General features: G+C 41.7%; 1 protein-coding gene across 4 annotated transcripts in view; it reads right to left on the bottom strand.

The window, feature by feature from the left end:
• SULF1 (sulfatase 1) overlaps window positions 1-13,257 on the bottom strand; it is a 124,478-nt gene that overhangs the window by 24,819 nt on the left and 86,402 nt on the right. For all 4 annotated transcript variants that reach the window (XM_069854226.1, XM_069854229.1, XM_069854227.1 and 1 more), the window contains 5 exons: window positions 10,892-11,042; window positions 9,713-9,888; window positions 9,021-9,149; window positions 8,702-8,758; window positions 7,603-7,732 (listed from right to left, as the gene is read on the bottom strand). In XM_069854226.1, coding sequence (XP_069710327.1) covers window positions 7,603-7,732; window positions 8,702-8,758; window positions 9,021-9,149; window positions 9,713-9,888; window positions 10,892-11,042 — 643 coding nt within the window. The remainder of the gene's footprint in view (window positions 1-7,602; window positions 7,733-8,701; window positions 8,759-9,020; window positions 9,150-9,712; window positions 9,889-10,891; window positions 11,043-13,257) is intronic.

Raw genomic sequence — 13,257 nt, 5'->3', positions numbered from 1 at the left:
ACCACAGATCTTTTCAAGTTTCAGACCTTTGCGGTTCATAAATTGGCAGGTAGTGCTGAGCAGATGGTAGGAGATGTATGCCCATAAAATAAACAGACCTGTGTCTGGGTTTGGTTGCTGAATCATACAACCTAAGAGCTGAAATTTTAAACACAAAACTTCACAGTCCTCATTTTGGAAGGGTGGCTCTTTATTTATCCCTGTTGGGAAAATTTTAAAATAAGGTTGTGGTTTGTGTAACTTTTGCAAGAGGATAAACATGCACGTTTGACTATGGATTCGATACTGATTATAAATAACGGATTCAGCAATACACTGGAGACACCCAGCCTATGAGTCATAAGACCTCAAAAGGTAACTGCTATCTGGAAAACTGTATTAAGTCCCAGAAGCTAAAATTATGCCTCAGGAAAATTCCTATGACTCAAACTGGTGACGAGAAAAAGAATAAAAACTCACGAATTAACTCAACTCATTAATTGCACATTTAGGTGAGGGAAGAGAGAAAGAAAAAGTATAAATGAAAATACAGTTAACATGCTTTTATTTGATAGTTGCTAAGTATCCAGAACAATTTAATGGGTGAGAAGATGGAGTGAGTTCAACAAAAATAATCTGCCAGAGGATTTAAGAACAACTTGCCTCTAAATCTCCTGAACTAACATATATTCTCATCACAGGTTACTTCAGTGGAAATCTAATAGGAGATTTGTGTCATGATAAGGTTGTAATAATCCAGAGAAATATTTGCTCACATGCTATTATTTCTGCTCTATTGGAAAACTAACGGAGTTTCAGTTAAAAGTTCACACTGATTATTTCCCATTTTAAAACAATATGAGGGATAGCTAAGTTGCAGATTAGTAGATCTCTCTGTACTATGTACCTTATAACAGTAAAGCTGAGAGGGGAAATGTGTATCAACCCTGCAAGCCATTTAAATGCTAAAATCCATCAACAGTCAGTATTACACAAACTGGGCTCAATCAGGTGACCACAGTAAGTTACACCACCTAAACTGGTGAAAAATTTGGCATATAAACTATGAAGGAAACCTCTGGTCCCCATCATATTCCTTGCAGCATGCTCTGGGATGTGAAGGAGTGATCTCAAAGGAAACTTCTACCTCACCCAAGCCCCAAAGCCGAGCAAAGAGTCCACTCCCCTGCTGCTCCCTGTGCAGAGGGAGTGAATGTGGTCGGAGCGTGATGGAACCAGCTGTGCTGCAGGTGAGTGCAGGTCAAGAGCTGAGTCAGGGCAGGAACAGAAATCTAGTCTGTATCCAAATATGATATGAGCAGATAAGCCATAACTCACAAGATGGACAAAGTAAACATCATTTCCCAAGTTAAGAAGCTGAGGAGGAGGAGGAAGAAAACATGAAAACCGGAAGTCCAGGTATCAAGCAAGCAAAAAATCAAGAGCATGAACAATTGCTGACAGGAACATCTGGAGGTCATTTATTTGAAACTCCTCCTCAAAGTAGAAACAACACTGTTAGGTCTTGAAAGTGTTCCTGAGTGGACCTTCCACAGCTACAGTCCTTGATCACTCTTACGGTAACATTTTTTCCACACACCTACTGAGGCTTTCCCTTGCTGCAACTCCTCTGTTGCTTATAGGCCTTTTGCTGTATACCTCCAAGAAGTGCCTGGGTCTGTCTTCTCCCTAATTAGCCATTAGCTAGTTGAAGGAAGCAATTAGATTCTCTGTTTCCCTTCTGTTCTCCTGGCTAAACAAACCTTTGCCCCTCCTCAGTACTTCTTGGCCATCTCTGGGGTGCTCCACTGGACTCGCTCCAGCTTGCCAAAGTCCCTCTGTTAATCGAGGTCCCAGCCCAAATGCAGCACTCCAGGTGCAGCCCACAAGCACCAAGGAGAAGCAAGTACTCACTTCCCATGACCTGTTAGCTGTTTAGCTATGCTCTTGCTAATGCAGCTGAGCAGGCACAGTCCTCTCCTTCACAAGAGTCCCACTGCTGACCCAAGTTAATGTCTGGCTGCACATAACTCAAAAGTGAAAATATCCATGCAGTTGTACATATCTGATTTTCAATATGTTCTCAAGGAGGTGAGCGAGCTTCTGGAAGCTGTCCTGCCATAATTCTCTTTAGGATGTAGGGTGTTCTACAATGAAAGTGATGCAATTTACCAATGGTGCTAAAAGATTTAAACAATTAAAAATTACGGTGAAAGTAGTTTAACTTCATTCTGCATATGCATTTTATAACTATTTTTTCTTAATAAAACTAAACTTTTTTTTTTTTTTGGTAACCCATAAACGTGGCTGATATGCAACTAAATGTTATCTATAACAGATTTAAAATCTGTGACAGTGAGATTAAGAGCACCTTCAGCAAGTTTGCTGGTGACACCAAGCTGTGTGCCACTGTCAACATGCTGGAAGGAAGGGATGCCATCCAGAGGAACTCTCACAGGCTTAAGATATGGGCTTGTGTGAACCTCATGAAGTTCAGCAAGGCCAAGTGCAAACTCCTGCACTTGGATCAGGGCAATCCCCAGCACAAATACAGGCTGGGCAGAGAATGGATTGAGAAGAGCCCTGAAGACAAGGATTTGGGAGTGCTGGTGGATGAGAAGCTCAGCATAAAATGACATTATGCACTTGCAGCCCAGAAAGCCAACCATATCCTGGGCTGCATCCAAAGAAGTGTGACCAGCAGGTCAAGGGATGTGATTCTGCCTCTGCTCTGCTCTTGTGAGACCTTACCTGGAGTACTGCATTCAATTCTGGAGTCCTCAGCACAGGAAGGACATGGATGTATTAGACTAAGTCCAGAGGAGGGCCACGAAGGTGATCAGAGGACACCTCCCACAGGAAGAAAGGCTGAAAGAGTTGGGGTTGTTTAGCCTAGAGAAGAGAAGGCTCAGGGGGACCTTATAGCAGCCTTGCAGTACCTAAAGGGGACCTACAGGAAAGCTAGGGAGTGGCTCTTTGTCAAGGAGTGCAGAGATAGGATGAAGGATAATGGTTTTAAGATGAACAAAGGTAAATTTAGATTGGATGTTAGGAAGAGTTTTTTTTACTGTGAGGGTGGTGAGGCACTGGAACAAGTTGCCCAGGGAAGTTGTGGAATCCCCATACCTGGAAGTAATCAAGGCCAGGTTGGATAAGGCTTTGAGCAACCTGATCTGTTCCCATGGTAGGAGGGTTAGAACTAAATGATCTTTAAGGTGTCCTGTCCAACCATTCCATGATTCTATAATCTAAATTTCCTTTTGGTAAATAGTAATTTAGAACTTAAGAATTTATGGAATAATTATAGCAACTCTAGACATGTTTAATACATTTTTTTCCATTTTTTATGTTTATCTACTTTTGGATAGACATTGGCAATTGAAATTTTGAAACTTTTAATTTAAAAAAATGTCTTTATTAGACTTTTTTTTTATTTAGATGTTACTTATTGAATAGAAAATAAGCTGAAGCAATTATTTTCCTGAATACCATGTCCTTGGAGAATTTCGAACTAGCAGGTCTCAGGATCTCACCTCATTTTAATACAGCAAAACAAAATTTTCTTCTTTTTAAACTCCCAATTGTGCTGTCAGTTTCAAATGGACAAGATACCGACTCATGTAAATTAAAATTAAGAACAAGCTCTAAATGTACTAGACAGTACATTCATGTATTAATTCACCAAATGCTATTCTTAGTTCCAGACACTTAACAGCAAATTCCCACGGATCAGTAATTTCATTATTTAAAAATCTGTCAGCACTCATTCTGTGAAGGCAGTTTTAATTTATGTGATGTTAACTGCAATTGATTGGAGTAAATGTAGGAAGTACTACAAGTCAACATAACTGAAATGAAGATTTCTTTTCCTATATAATCACCAATGTAATTTAAATTAAAGATACTAGTCTCAAAAGATAAGACAAAGTTAAGACCCACATAACAATATTTCCTCCTTTTTTCCCAAGAGGTGCAAAATGACTACGGGAAATCTCCTGGCGAAACTTCATATTAAACAATGATGCCTCATATTGCACATTGGAAACCACTTAGAATCATAGAATAACCAGGTTGGAAGAGACCCACCAGATCATCGAGTCCAACCATTCCTATCAAACACTACACCATGCCCCTTAGCACCTTGTCTACCCGTGCATTAAACACCTCCAGGGAAGGTGACTCAACCACCTCCCTGGGCAGCCTGTTCCAGTGCCCAATGACCCCTTCTGTGAAAATTTTTTTCCTAATGCTCAGCCTCAACCTCCCTTGGCGGAGCTTGAGGCCATTCCCTCTTGTCCTGTCCCCTGTCACCTGGGAGAAGAGGCCATCACCCTCCTCTCTACAACCTCCTTTCAGGTAGTTATAGAGAGCAATGAGGTCTCCCCTCAGCCTCCTCTTCTCCAGGCTAAACAACCCCAGCTCTCTCAGCCGTTCCTCATAAGGCCTGTTCTCCAGCCACTTCACCAGCTTTGTTGCTCTTCTCTGAACTCGTTCCAGAGCCTCAACATCCTTCTTGTGGTGAGGGGCCCAGAACTGAACACAGGATTCGAGGAGCGGTCTCACCAGTGCCGAGTACAGAGGGAGAATAACCTCCCTGGACCTGCTGGTCACGCCGTTTCTGATACAAGCCAAGATGCCATTGGCCTTCTTGGCCACCTGGGCACACTGCTGGCTCATATTCAGTCGGCTGTCAACCAACACCCCCAGGTCCTTCTCCTCCAGGCAGCTTTCTAGACAGACTTCTCCTAGTCTGTAGCACTGCATAGGGTTGTTGTGCCCCAAGTGCAGGACCCGGCATTTGGCCTTGTTAAACCTCATGCCATTGGACTCTGCCCAGCGGTCCAGCCTCTTCAGATCCCTTTGCAGAGCCTCCCTGCCCTCCAGCAGATCGACACTTCCACCCAGCTTAGTGTCGTCCCCAAACTTGCTAAGGGTGCGCTCGATGCCTTCATCCAGGTCATTGATAAAGACATTGAACAGGGCTGGACCCAGCACTGAGCCCTGGGGAACCACACTTGTAACTGGCCTCCAGCTGGGTTTAACTCCATTTCCCACCACTCTCTGGGCCCGGCCAGCCAACCAGTTTTCCACCCAGGAGAGTGTGCGCCTGTCCAGGCCAGAGGCTGACAGTTTCCGAAGCAGAATGCTGTGAGAAACAGTGTCAAAGGCTTTACTGAAGTCCAGGAAGACCACATCCACAGCCTTTCCCTCATCCGGCAGCCGAGTCACTTTGTCATAGAAGGCGATCAGGTTAGTTTGGCAAGACCTGCCTTTCGTGAACCCGTGTTGACTGGGCCTGATCATCTGGTTCTCTTGCATGGGCTACAGTAAAATTATTTGATCTATTAACATTTAATTTGCTTTAAGAACTTTTCTGCATGGAAAACATCCTGCAGACATTTGTTTCATACTGCAATGCCTCACTGATGTTCATGTTATTTCTAGTGCCACTCTTCAAATTCACACCCTTTCCATTCTACATGGACTTCTCTGTGAGCACCGCATATAGCCCACCCCTGAAAGAGAAGCTGCCCTTGCTCTCCCTGATAGAAGGTTTATGTAGGCACATTTAACTTTGACATCCCAGCAAGCGGCCTTCAAGATGTTAGAAATATCAGGGACAAGTTTTGTCTCTTTGTTTAAGATGATTTACAGACACAGATGGCTAATTCTGAGAAGAGGTCTTAAAAAGGTCAGTTCAGCCCTATCCTTCATTCAGCCATGAGGGATGGCTACTGGTCTCCATGGAGTTGTCATATCTTCTGCATTTAAAGGGTTTCGATGGGAGTTTGTAGGTGGGAGAGTCCATTAAACATCATTGCTCTTATAAGCTCCTTGCTGTCTCAAGGCCTTCTCCCTCTGTCCTGTGATAAAACAGGATTCACCAGTATGGGGTGGAAAGACAATTCCACCCCAGTGAACAAGGAATAGGGCTGTAAACAATGTTTCCTAGTGCTTCAGATGTGATACCTGGTCAGGACAGCTAACCTTTTCTATTCACATGTAGAAATGTAAAGTTGTTCAAACCTAGATTTTGGCATAAGAGGTAATATATATAAGAAATAATCGCAAAGAAAATATTTTGGTATTTTAAAACTAAACATTTTAGCGTCTAACAGTCTAAATGACTCTATTGATCTCCTTCAGTTTTCATAAAAAAGATCAGTTGTTCAAATTTATTCTCTGTTTACTATGGCAGTATTAGAACTCCTGAAAATGTTGCCCTTGGGTGAGACTGCAATATTGTGTATATCCCTTCAAAAGTGGTCACGTTTAAGGAGTGTGTGTGAGGTGAGTGATGCAGTAGAGGACATGACTGAGGACGTGCCAGTCAAAATGTATTGCAGTCTAATCTGCGATTAACCTAGATTGGCTGTAACACTAGGCTATAATGAATAAAAAAGGGAATGGGTAGAGACGTAGCATTTCTCTTAAGTGATCTTAAGATGTTAAGAGCTCTCCCAAGTGATCTTCAGTTTGTCATGCAGCAGTCTACCTGCCCTGGACGAAGCACCATGGGTGGCTGGTAATGGAAGCAGAGCACAGTAAGGCTTTATGCTCCCATTCTAAACAATTTACCGATATTCCAGCACCAGGCCTATAGCCGGTAGCAGCAATCTGAACAAACATCTGAGGGAAAGGCGCAAGCATCTGCCTGGGAGAAATCTCTTCACACTCCTCTAGGGAGGTGTGTGGGGACAGGGACAGAGATGGAGAACAGCAGGGCAGATGTGAGCTGCTGCCTGGGCCCCCAGCATGTGCCTGATTGGATGTGGTGTTGGTGGGATGGCATACAGCTCCCTTCCACATCTCTCCAGTCAATTTATCTTCATACGTTACTGTAGGTATAGGATTAATTCAGAACAGATTGAAGAGAATTTGGGGTCAGACATAATTTTTCTTAATTTAGCTCCCTCCCTGTATATGCACTACAGAGCTGCAAGCATAAGCATACTAGTTAGGGGTACACTAACTTTTGTTTTTGTGAACAGGCAATTAGATCCATGTATCAGAATTAGGCATCAGACTGAAATCATTAAAGCTACAAGAGGAAAAAGTAATGCCTGAGTATGGGTATTATTGTTTGATTCCTTAAACAGCAAGCGCTTCTGAGTAAGGGGATCTTTCTGTTAAAGGTGTTTCAATAAATAATAAAGCATGATGATGACAACTAAGTATGTTGTCCAGTTGTTCATCCCAGTAAACAAAATAATGTGTAACCATAGGACTCAATAGTTTGCTTCAGTAATTCAGAATTAGCTCAGAAGCTTTCACTACTCAAAGAGGTTCTCTCTCTGATTCATAATCATCATTGAAATATCTTGCATATTTAGCAACATACTGAATCAAAAAAAGACTAGTCATCCAATACTATATTTCAGCACAGGAGTTTCACCATAAGCCCTGTACTGAGACAACAGACTAAGGACTAGATCTCCAACACCTTAAACTGGACCATTACTTAGAGCAATTTGTGTCTGGTTTTCTTTGCCCTGAAGATATTCAGCATAATGGTGCATTAGCTATCTTCCAAATGCCATGTTCTTCAAATTCTTTTGACTCATAGTGAAAAATAGCTATTTCCCTGCGACACAAAGAAGACCTCAGTTGCTTGTGGCTTACCTGTCCTGGTTGTTCACAGGCTGTTTGGTATCTTGCTTGTTGGCATAATTCTTTTACTCTCTCATATTTTGGTAGTTGATTAGACTGCTGAGTGTTTTTGTTGGGTTCTTCCTTCTTGCGTAGAAATTTGCTTAAAAAAATGAAGTTGAATAGTTTAGATAAATTCTTCTAAATGCTGGAATGATGAATTTAACCTGAAAATCAAAGCTATTTGAAGATTTAATATTTCTCAGGGGAAAAATCCCTCACATTTCTGTAACTGACCTTCAATGTAGGTCAGGTAGTGAAAAAAAGGCTCAGATGATTTTCTGGAAAGGATTTAAAGAAAAATAAGGGCTGCTGAAATATGCCTAACTGATACAGTTCAGCACCATTCATACATAAATATATCTTCTTTCACAAAGCAAAACATGCTGAATTAGTACTTGCCTGGCTGAAAAGCTCAGCTGAAGACTACAGGGCATCCATACTCATTCAGCACTAGCTTAGCTATATCTTATATGTCACAATGTGTCTCATGCACTGTTTAGAGCTACATTACATAAAATTTCCACGAAGTATTCAAGGAAATTCCTGTAAAATTTTTACTGAGAAAAAGTTTTCACAGCTGTAATTGGCAAGGTGAGAGGGTGTAAAGAAGTAGCAGTGAAAAGAAGAGCAGTTACAGTCATAAATCTCATTTACACATAGGTCTTTTCTTAGCTAGAACAAAAATGAAGAATGCTTCCACAGTATGTGATGGAAAATACAAAGTTAGTTGATAAGGGGATTTGGCACAGCTGGATTCGAAACAGAGATTTGAAAAGAAAATGAGTCAGATGATGACATAAGTGTTCACAAGTAGAAAAAGAGGAGGTACAGTCTAGGAGAGTAATCAGAAAAGCATGCCTTCAAATTTCTTCAGGGGTTTGGGAGCCCAGCAGGTTGCAAAACCAGTGATGGGAAAATAGGAAACAAGTCAGACCTGTAAGTTTACTTGCAAAATTTACTACTTCACTGATCATAAAAAGAAAGAGGAGGGAGCAGAAAAGAAAGCAGGTACAAGAGAGTGTTCCCAGCAGTCAAGCTGCCCCAAAACTCTCTCACCCCTAATAATTACCCTCTTTCCACCAGAAATGTGTCACGCCAAATTTTGGTCTTCTTGTTTGTTCGAAACCTGAAAGCAAAATAATAATATTTACTGTTGGCACCTATATGTGGCACTGCTAGCCTTAACAACTATTTTTTCTTAAAAATACCAGCTCTGCTTGTATATACCTGCAATTTTATAGATCTGCTATTTAAAAGACTCTTCAAACATGAAAGCTGTGGTCGTTGGCATGACACAGCTCATTTTCATAGAAACCTTTTCTGCTCAGTTGTTGATTTACTCAGGTGTTTGCTTCTGAACTGGCTAAAAAAAAGATGTTGGGACCCACCTGTTTCCTGGTCTCTCCAGATCGAGAAGCTTTAGGACAGATTTGCCATCCATATCTGGTGGTGTGTCAAGTCCTGCTATATCCAGAATTGTTGGAGCAAGATCAATATTCAGAACTATCTGAGGCACTCTGTAAATCAACAGAAAAGGTCATAGTTGTCATGTGTTCATTGTAAGTCTTCACATTCTCTTGGAAATAGAATGGTAATTAAAGTTTATCAGGTCTTTGAAGATGTAAAGCTCTACAGAAGTACTAAGTTTAGAAATCCTTTTTGAAAGCTACAATTCTGAGAATGGCAGGCCAGTACTGCAGACTGTTATCACAAGGAAAAAGATAAACACAATAAAACAAGGAGGTGAATTAGCCACACTACACTTTTCTCACTGACAATGAGGGCATGATGCCATCCATTCTGCTAAAACATTAGGTGAGCAATAAAGATGAACATCTACTTTCTAAAAGTAAACCTCAAAGCGTAAACTTACAGGACTATATATCATACAATTTTCTCATCTGCATTATAACTTATTAATAATATGCAAAATGAAAGACATGCCTCTTTTTAGGAATCATTACTTTGTGATAGTAGGGCATGCTTTATCAAATGAAACTAGACAGAGTGATAATTACATGCTCTTAGAAGCATTTTATGTTACATTCAACAGCTGTGCTAGGGATATAAGAGAACGTACACTGATCCTGGTTCTACACTTGGACCACGAATAAAGAAAGGAACTCGAATATCAAAGTCATACGGCATTGACTTCCCCTTGACCAGTCCAAACTGCCCAATATGGTAACCATGGTCAGCAGTGTAAATAATGTAGGTATTTTCCAGTTCTCCCATCTCTGAAAGCATTTGGTATAACTGCAACACAGTATAGGAAAGACTTTTAATTTAATATAGTAAAACATGTTTTATGCATAACCATCATATACAATCATAATTTTACTCCCATAAATTAACAGAACCAGACATGACATTGATGAGGCAATTGAAACGGACATTCTGGGGATCAACATTTTTAGATCTCACATTTGTTATGCTGCTAAAAAAGTCAACTTACAAGTTCAGTTTCACATTTGGCAGAGGGGAGAATTAAACAAGTCCAGAAAATTAGAATAGTAAAATATGGTAGTACTAGTGTACTTGCATTACTATGTCCAGAAGTCATTGTGTACTCAAACACAGCTTGGGAAAAAGGTCTGCTACAGCGTCAGGCCAAATGGTACTCAGACTTTATTTACCGTGTTAGTCTACAACTTTCTCATTCTTTAGAGTTGTGGGCTTGGGAAAAGGCTGTAAATTTTTATTAAAGTTTAAAAAAATCTCTCTGGGGGAAGATCTTTGGTCATGGTGGTTGAGTTTGGAACAAAAAGTCATGCAGAGTACACCTAAAAGTTCGCATATCACATTACCTATAATTAGCTGTACACTGTATTGCCTAACTTCTGCAAACACTAGCAGACTGACACCTGAGTTACTGTGATTTGCCACTTCCCAGATTTCAGCTGCAGGATGATCTGTGAAGGGAGTGCGTGAAATAAATAGAAGTTGTCATGTGCACACCTGTGTCTATCCATGCGTACACACAGGTGATGCCTCTAGTACCAGGCTTTATATTAGGCCCAGTGACTTCTCCCTTTAAAAAAAATCATCAGTTTATTCACCCAGCAAATAAAAGAACCAAGAGAGGAGCTTGGCAATATGTTGCAGAGAATCAGAATTCATTTTACCCAGGATATGTGAAATATTTTTTTTGTAGCCCAAGGGCATTCCCCAGGCTGTGGTTGTTGGAGGTATAGAAGGAATTAATTTAATTTTGTTACCAACTAGTAAGATTCTATTCACAGTAGTTTCCTGAACTCACTCTTTCCATAGAGTCGTCAACTGACATCAGGGTCTGAAGTCTTTTGCGCTGCAAGACATTTGTAAACTCCATGTGGATAGGCAGCATGGGCCCTGTGTACTGCATGATCCAGTGCTTATCCATGTTTGGTGCGTAGTTATAGCTGGGAGTGCTGTGAGGAAAAGAAAGGATCTGAAAAGTTGTGCAGCATCACAGGCATCAGAGGAAGGTGGGAACTCCCCTGATGCAGGAATAACTAATGAACAGTTAAATCACAAATTCCATGTAGTATCTGATATTTCTAATGTCAAATATCAACAAACATCACTTGAGTGGCTTTCAGTATCTTACCCTTGGAGACAAAGGAAATAAAACAGCTGTCCACTTTACCCAGTCTCTCAGAAGACCCTTCTGTTGTGTGGTTATTGAGGGTCAAAGAAAAACAGGTGCTGATTGCTACCACAACAGTGCATCAGCAGTAATATTGCACCAGCTGAGACTCTGATTCCCATCCATAAGCTCATTTATCATCTGGAGATTCAAGGAGTGGTCAGCAGAACTTGATCACCCTTTAACTGTCCAATATGGCCAGAGCAAAACCTAATGGATAGTGGAGCCTGACAGTAGACTTCTGTGGCCTGAATGAAGTCACACCACTGCTGAGTGCTGTTGTGCCAAACATGCTAGAATGTCAATGTTAATTGGAGTCAAAGGCAGCCAAGTAATATGCCGCAACAGATATTGCTAATGCATTTTTCTCAGTCCCTTTGGCAACAAAACACAGACCACAGTTTGCTTTCACTTGAAGGGGCATCCAGTACAACTGGAATTGACTACCCTAGCAATGTAAACAGCCCTGCCATTTGCCATGGACTGATTCAGACTGCACTGGAACAGGGTGAAGCTCTGGAACACCTGCAATGCATTGACAACATCATCCTATGGGGCAATACAGCAGAAGGACTTTTTGAGAAAGGGGAGAAAATAGTTCAAATTTTTCTGAAAGCTGTTTTTGCCATCAAATGAAGTAGAGGTCGAGGCATCTGCACAGGAGATCCAGTTTTTAGGAATAAAATGGCAAGATGGGAGCCATCAGATTCCAATGGATGTGATCAGCAAAATAGTAGCTATGTCTCCACCAACTAGCAAAGAGGAAATACAAGCTTTCTTAGGTGTTGTGTTTTTTTGGAGGATGCGTATTCCAAACTACAGTTTAATTGCAAATCGTCCCTGTCAAGTGACCCAGAAGGAAAATGATTTTAAATGGGTTCCTGAGCAACAACGAGCCTTTGAAGAAATTAAGCAGGAAATAGTTCACGCAGTAGTCTTTGGGCCAGTCCAGGCAGGACAAGATGTTAAAAATGTGCTCTACACTGCAGCTGCAGAGAATGGCCCCATCTGGAGCCTCTGACTGAAAGCAGTAGGGGAGACTCAGGGCTGACCCTTAAGAGTTTTGGAGTTGGGGATACAGAGGATCTAATACTCCAACTGAAAAAGATATTGGCAGCATGTGAAGGAGTTCGGGCTGCTTTGGAACCAGTTGGTACTAAAGCATAGCTCCTCTTGGCACCTCAACTGCAGGTGGGCTGCATGTCCAAAGGGAGGATCCCCTCCACACCTCACACAATTGTTGCTATGTGGAATAAGAAGGCTGCACTGATCACACAGCGGGCTTAGAGAGGAAACCATGGCCACCCAGGGGTTTTGAAAGAGATCATGGCAGAAAGCAAAGATTTCAGAATATTGCTAGAGGAGGAAATTATGTGTGCCAAAGAGGCCCTGCTGTATAATAAACTGTCAGAAAATGAGGAGTAATGCCCTGTTCTCTGATGGGCCCTATTGCATCGTGGGAAAAATATTGAAGATGGAAAGATGCTCTATGGAGTCCTATACAATGAATCACAGAAACTGCTGAAGTAGAAGGTGAATTGAGACAGTTTGCAGAGTTGAAAGTCATCCAGCTGGCTTTAGATATTGCTGTGTGAGGAAAATGGCCAGTACTTTAGAATTATAGAATCATAGAATAACCAGGTTGGAAGAGACCCACCAGATCATCGAGTCCAACCATTCCTATCAAACACTAAACCATGCCCCTTAGCACCTTGTCTACCCGTGCATTAAACACCTCCAGGGAAGGTGACTCAACCACCTCCCTGGGCAGCCTGTTCCAGTGCCCAATGACCCCTTCTGTGAAGAATTTTTTCCTAATGCTCAGCCTCAACCTCCCTTGGCGGAGCTTGAGGCCATTCCCTCTTGTCCTGTCCCCTGTCACTTGGGAGAAGAGGCCAGCACCCTCCTCTCTACAACCTCCTTTCAGGTAGTTATAGAGAGCAATGAGGTCTCCCCTCAGCCTCCTCTTCTCCAGGCTAAACAACCCCAGCTCTCTC

Source organism: Phaenicophaeus curvirostris, chromosome 3, assembly GCF_032191515.1.
Source record: "Phaenicophaeus curvirostris isolate KB17595 chromosome 3, BPBGC_Pcur_1.0, whole genome shotgun sequence".
In the NCBI taxonomy this organism is placed as follows: domain Eukaryota; kingdom Metazoa; phylum Chordata; class Aves; order Cuculiformes; family Cuculidae; genus Phaenicophaeus; species Phaenicophaeus curvirostris.
Note: the sequence above shows the minus strand (reverse complement) of the source record. Positions and strands in the feature narration are given on the sequence as shown.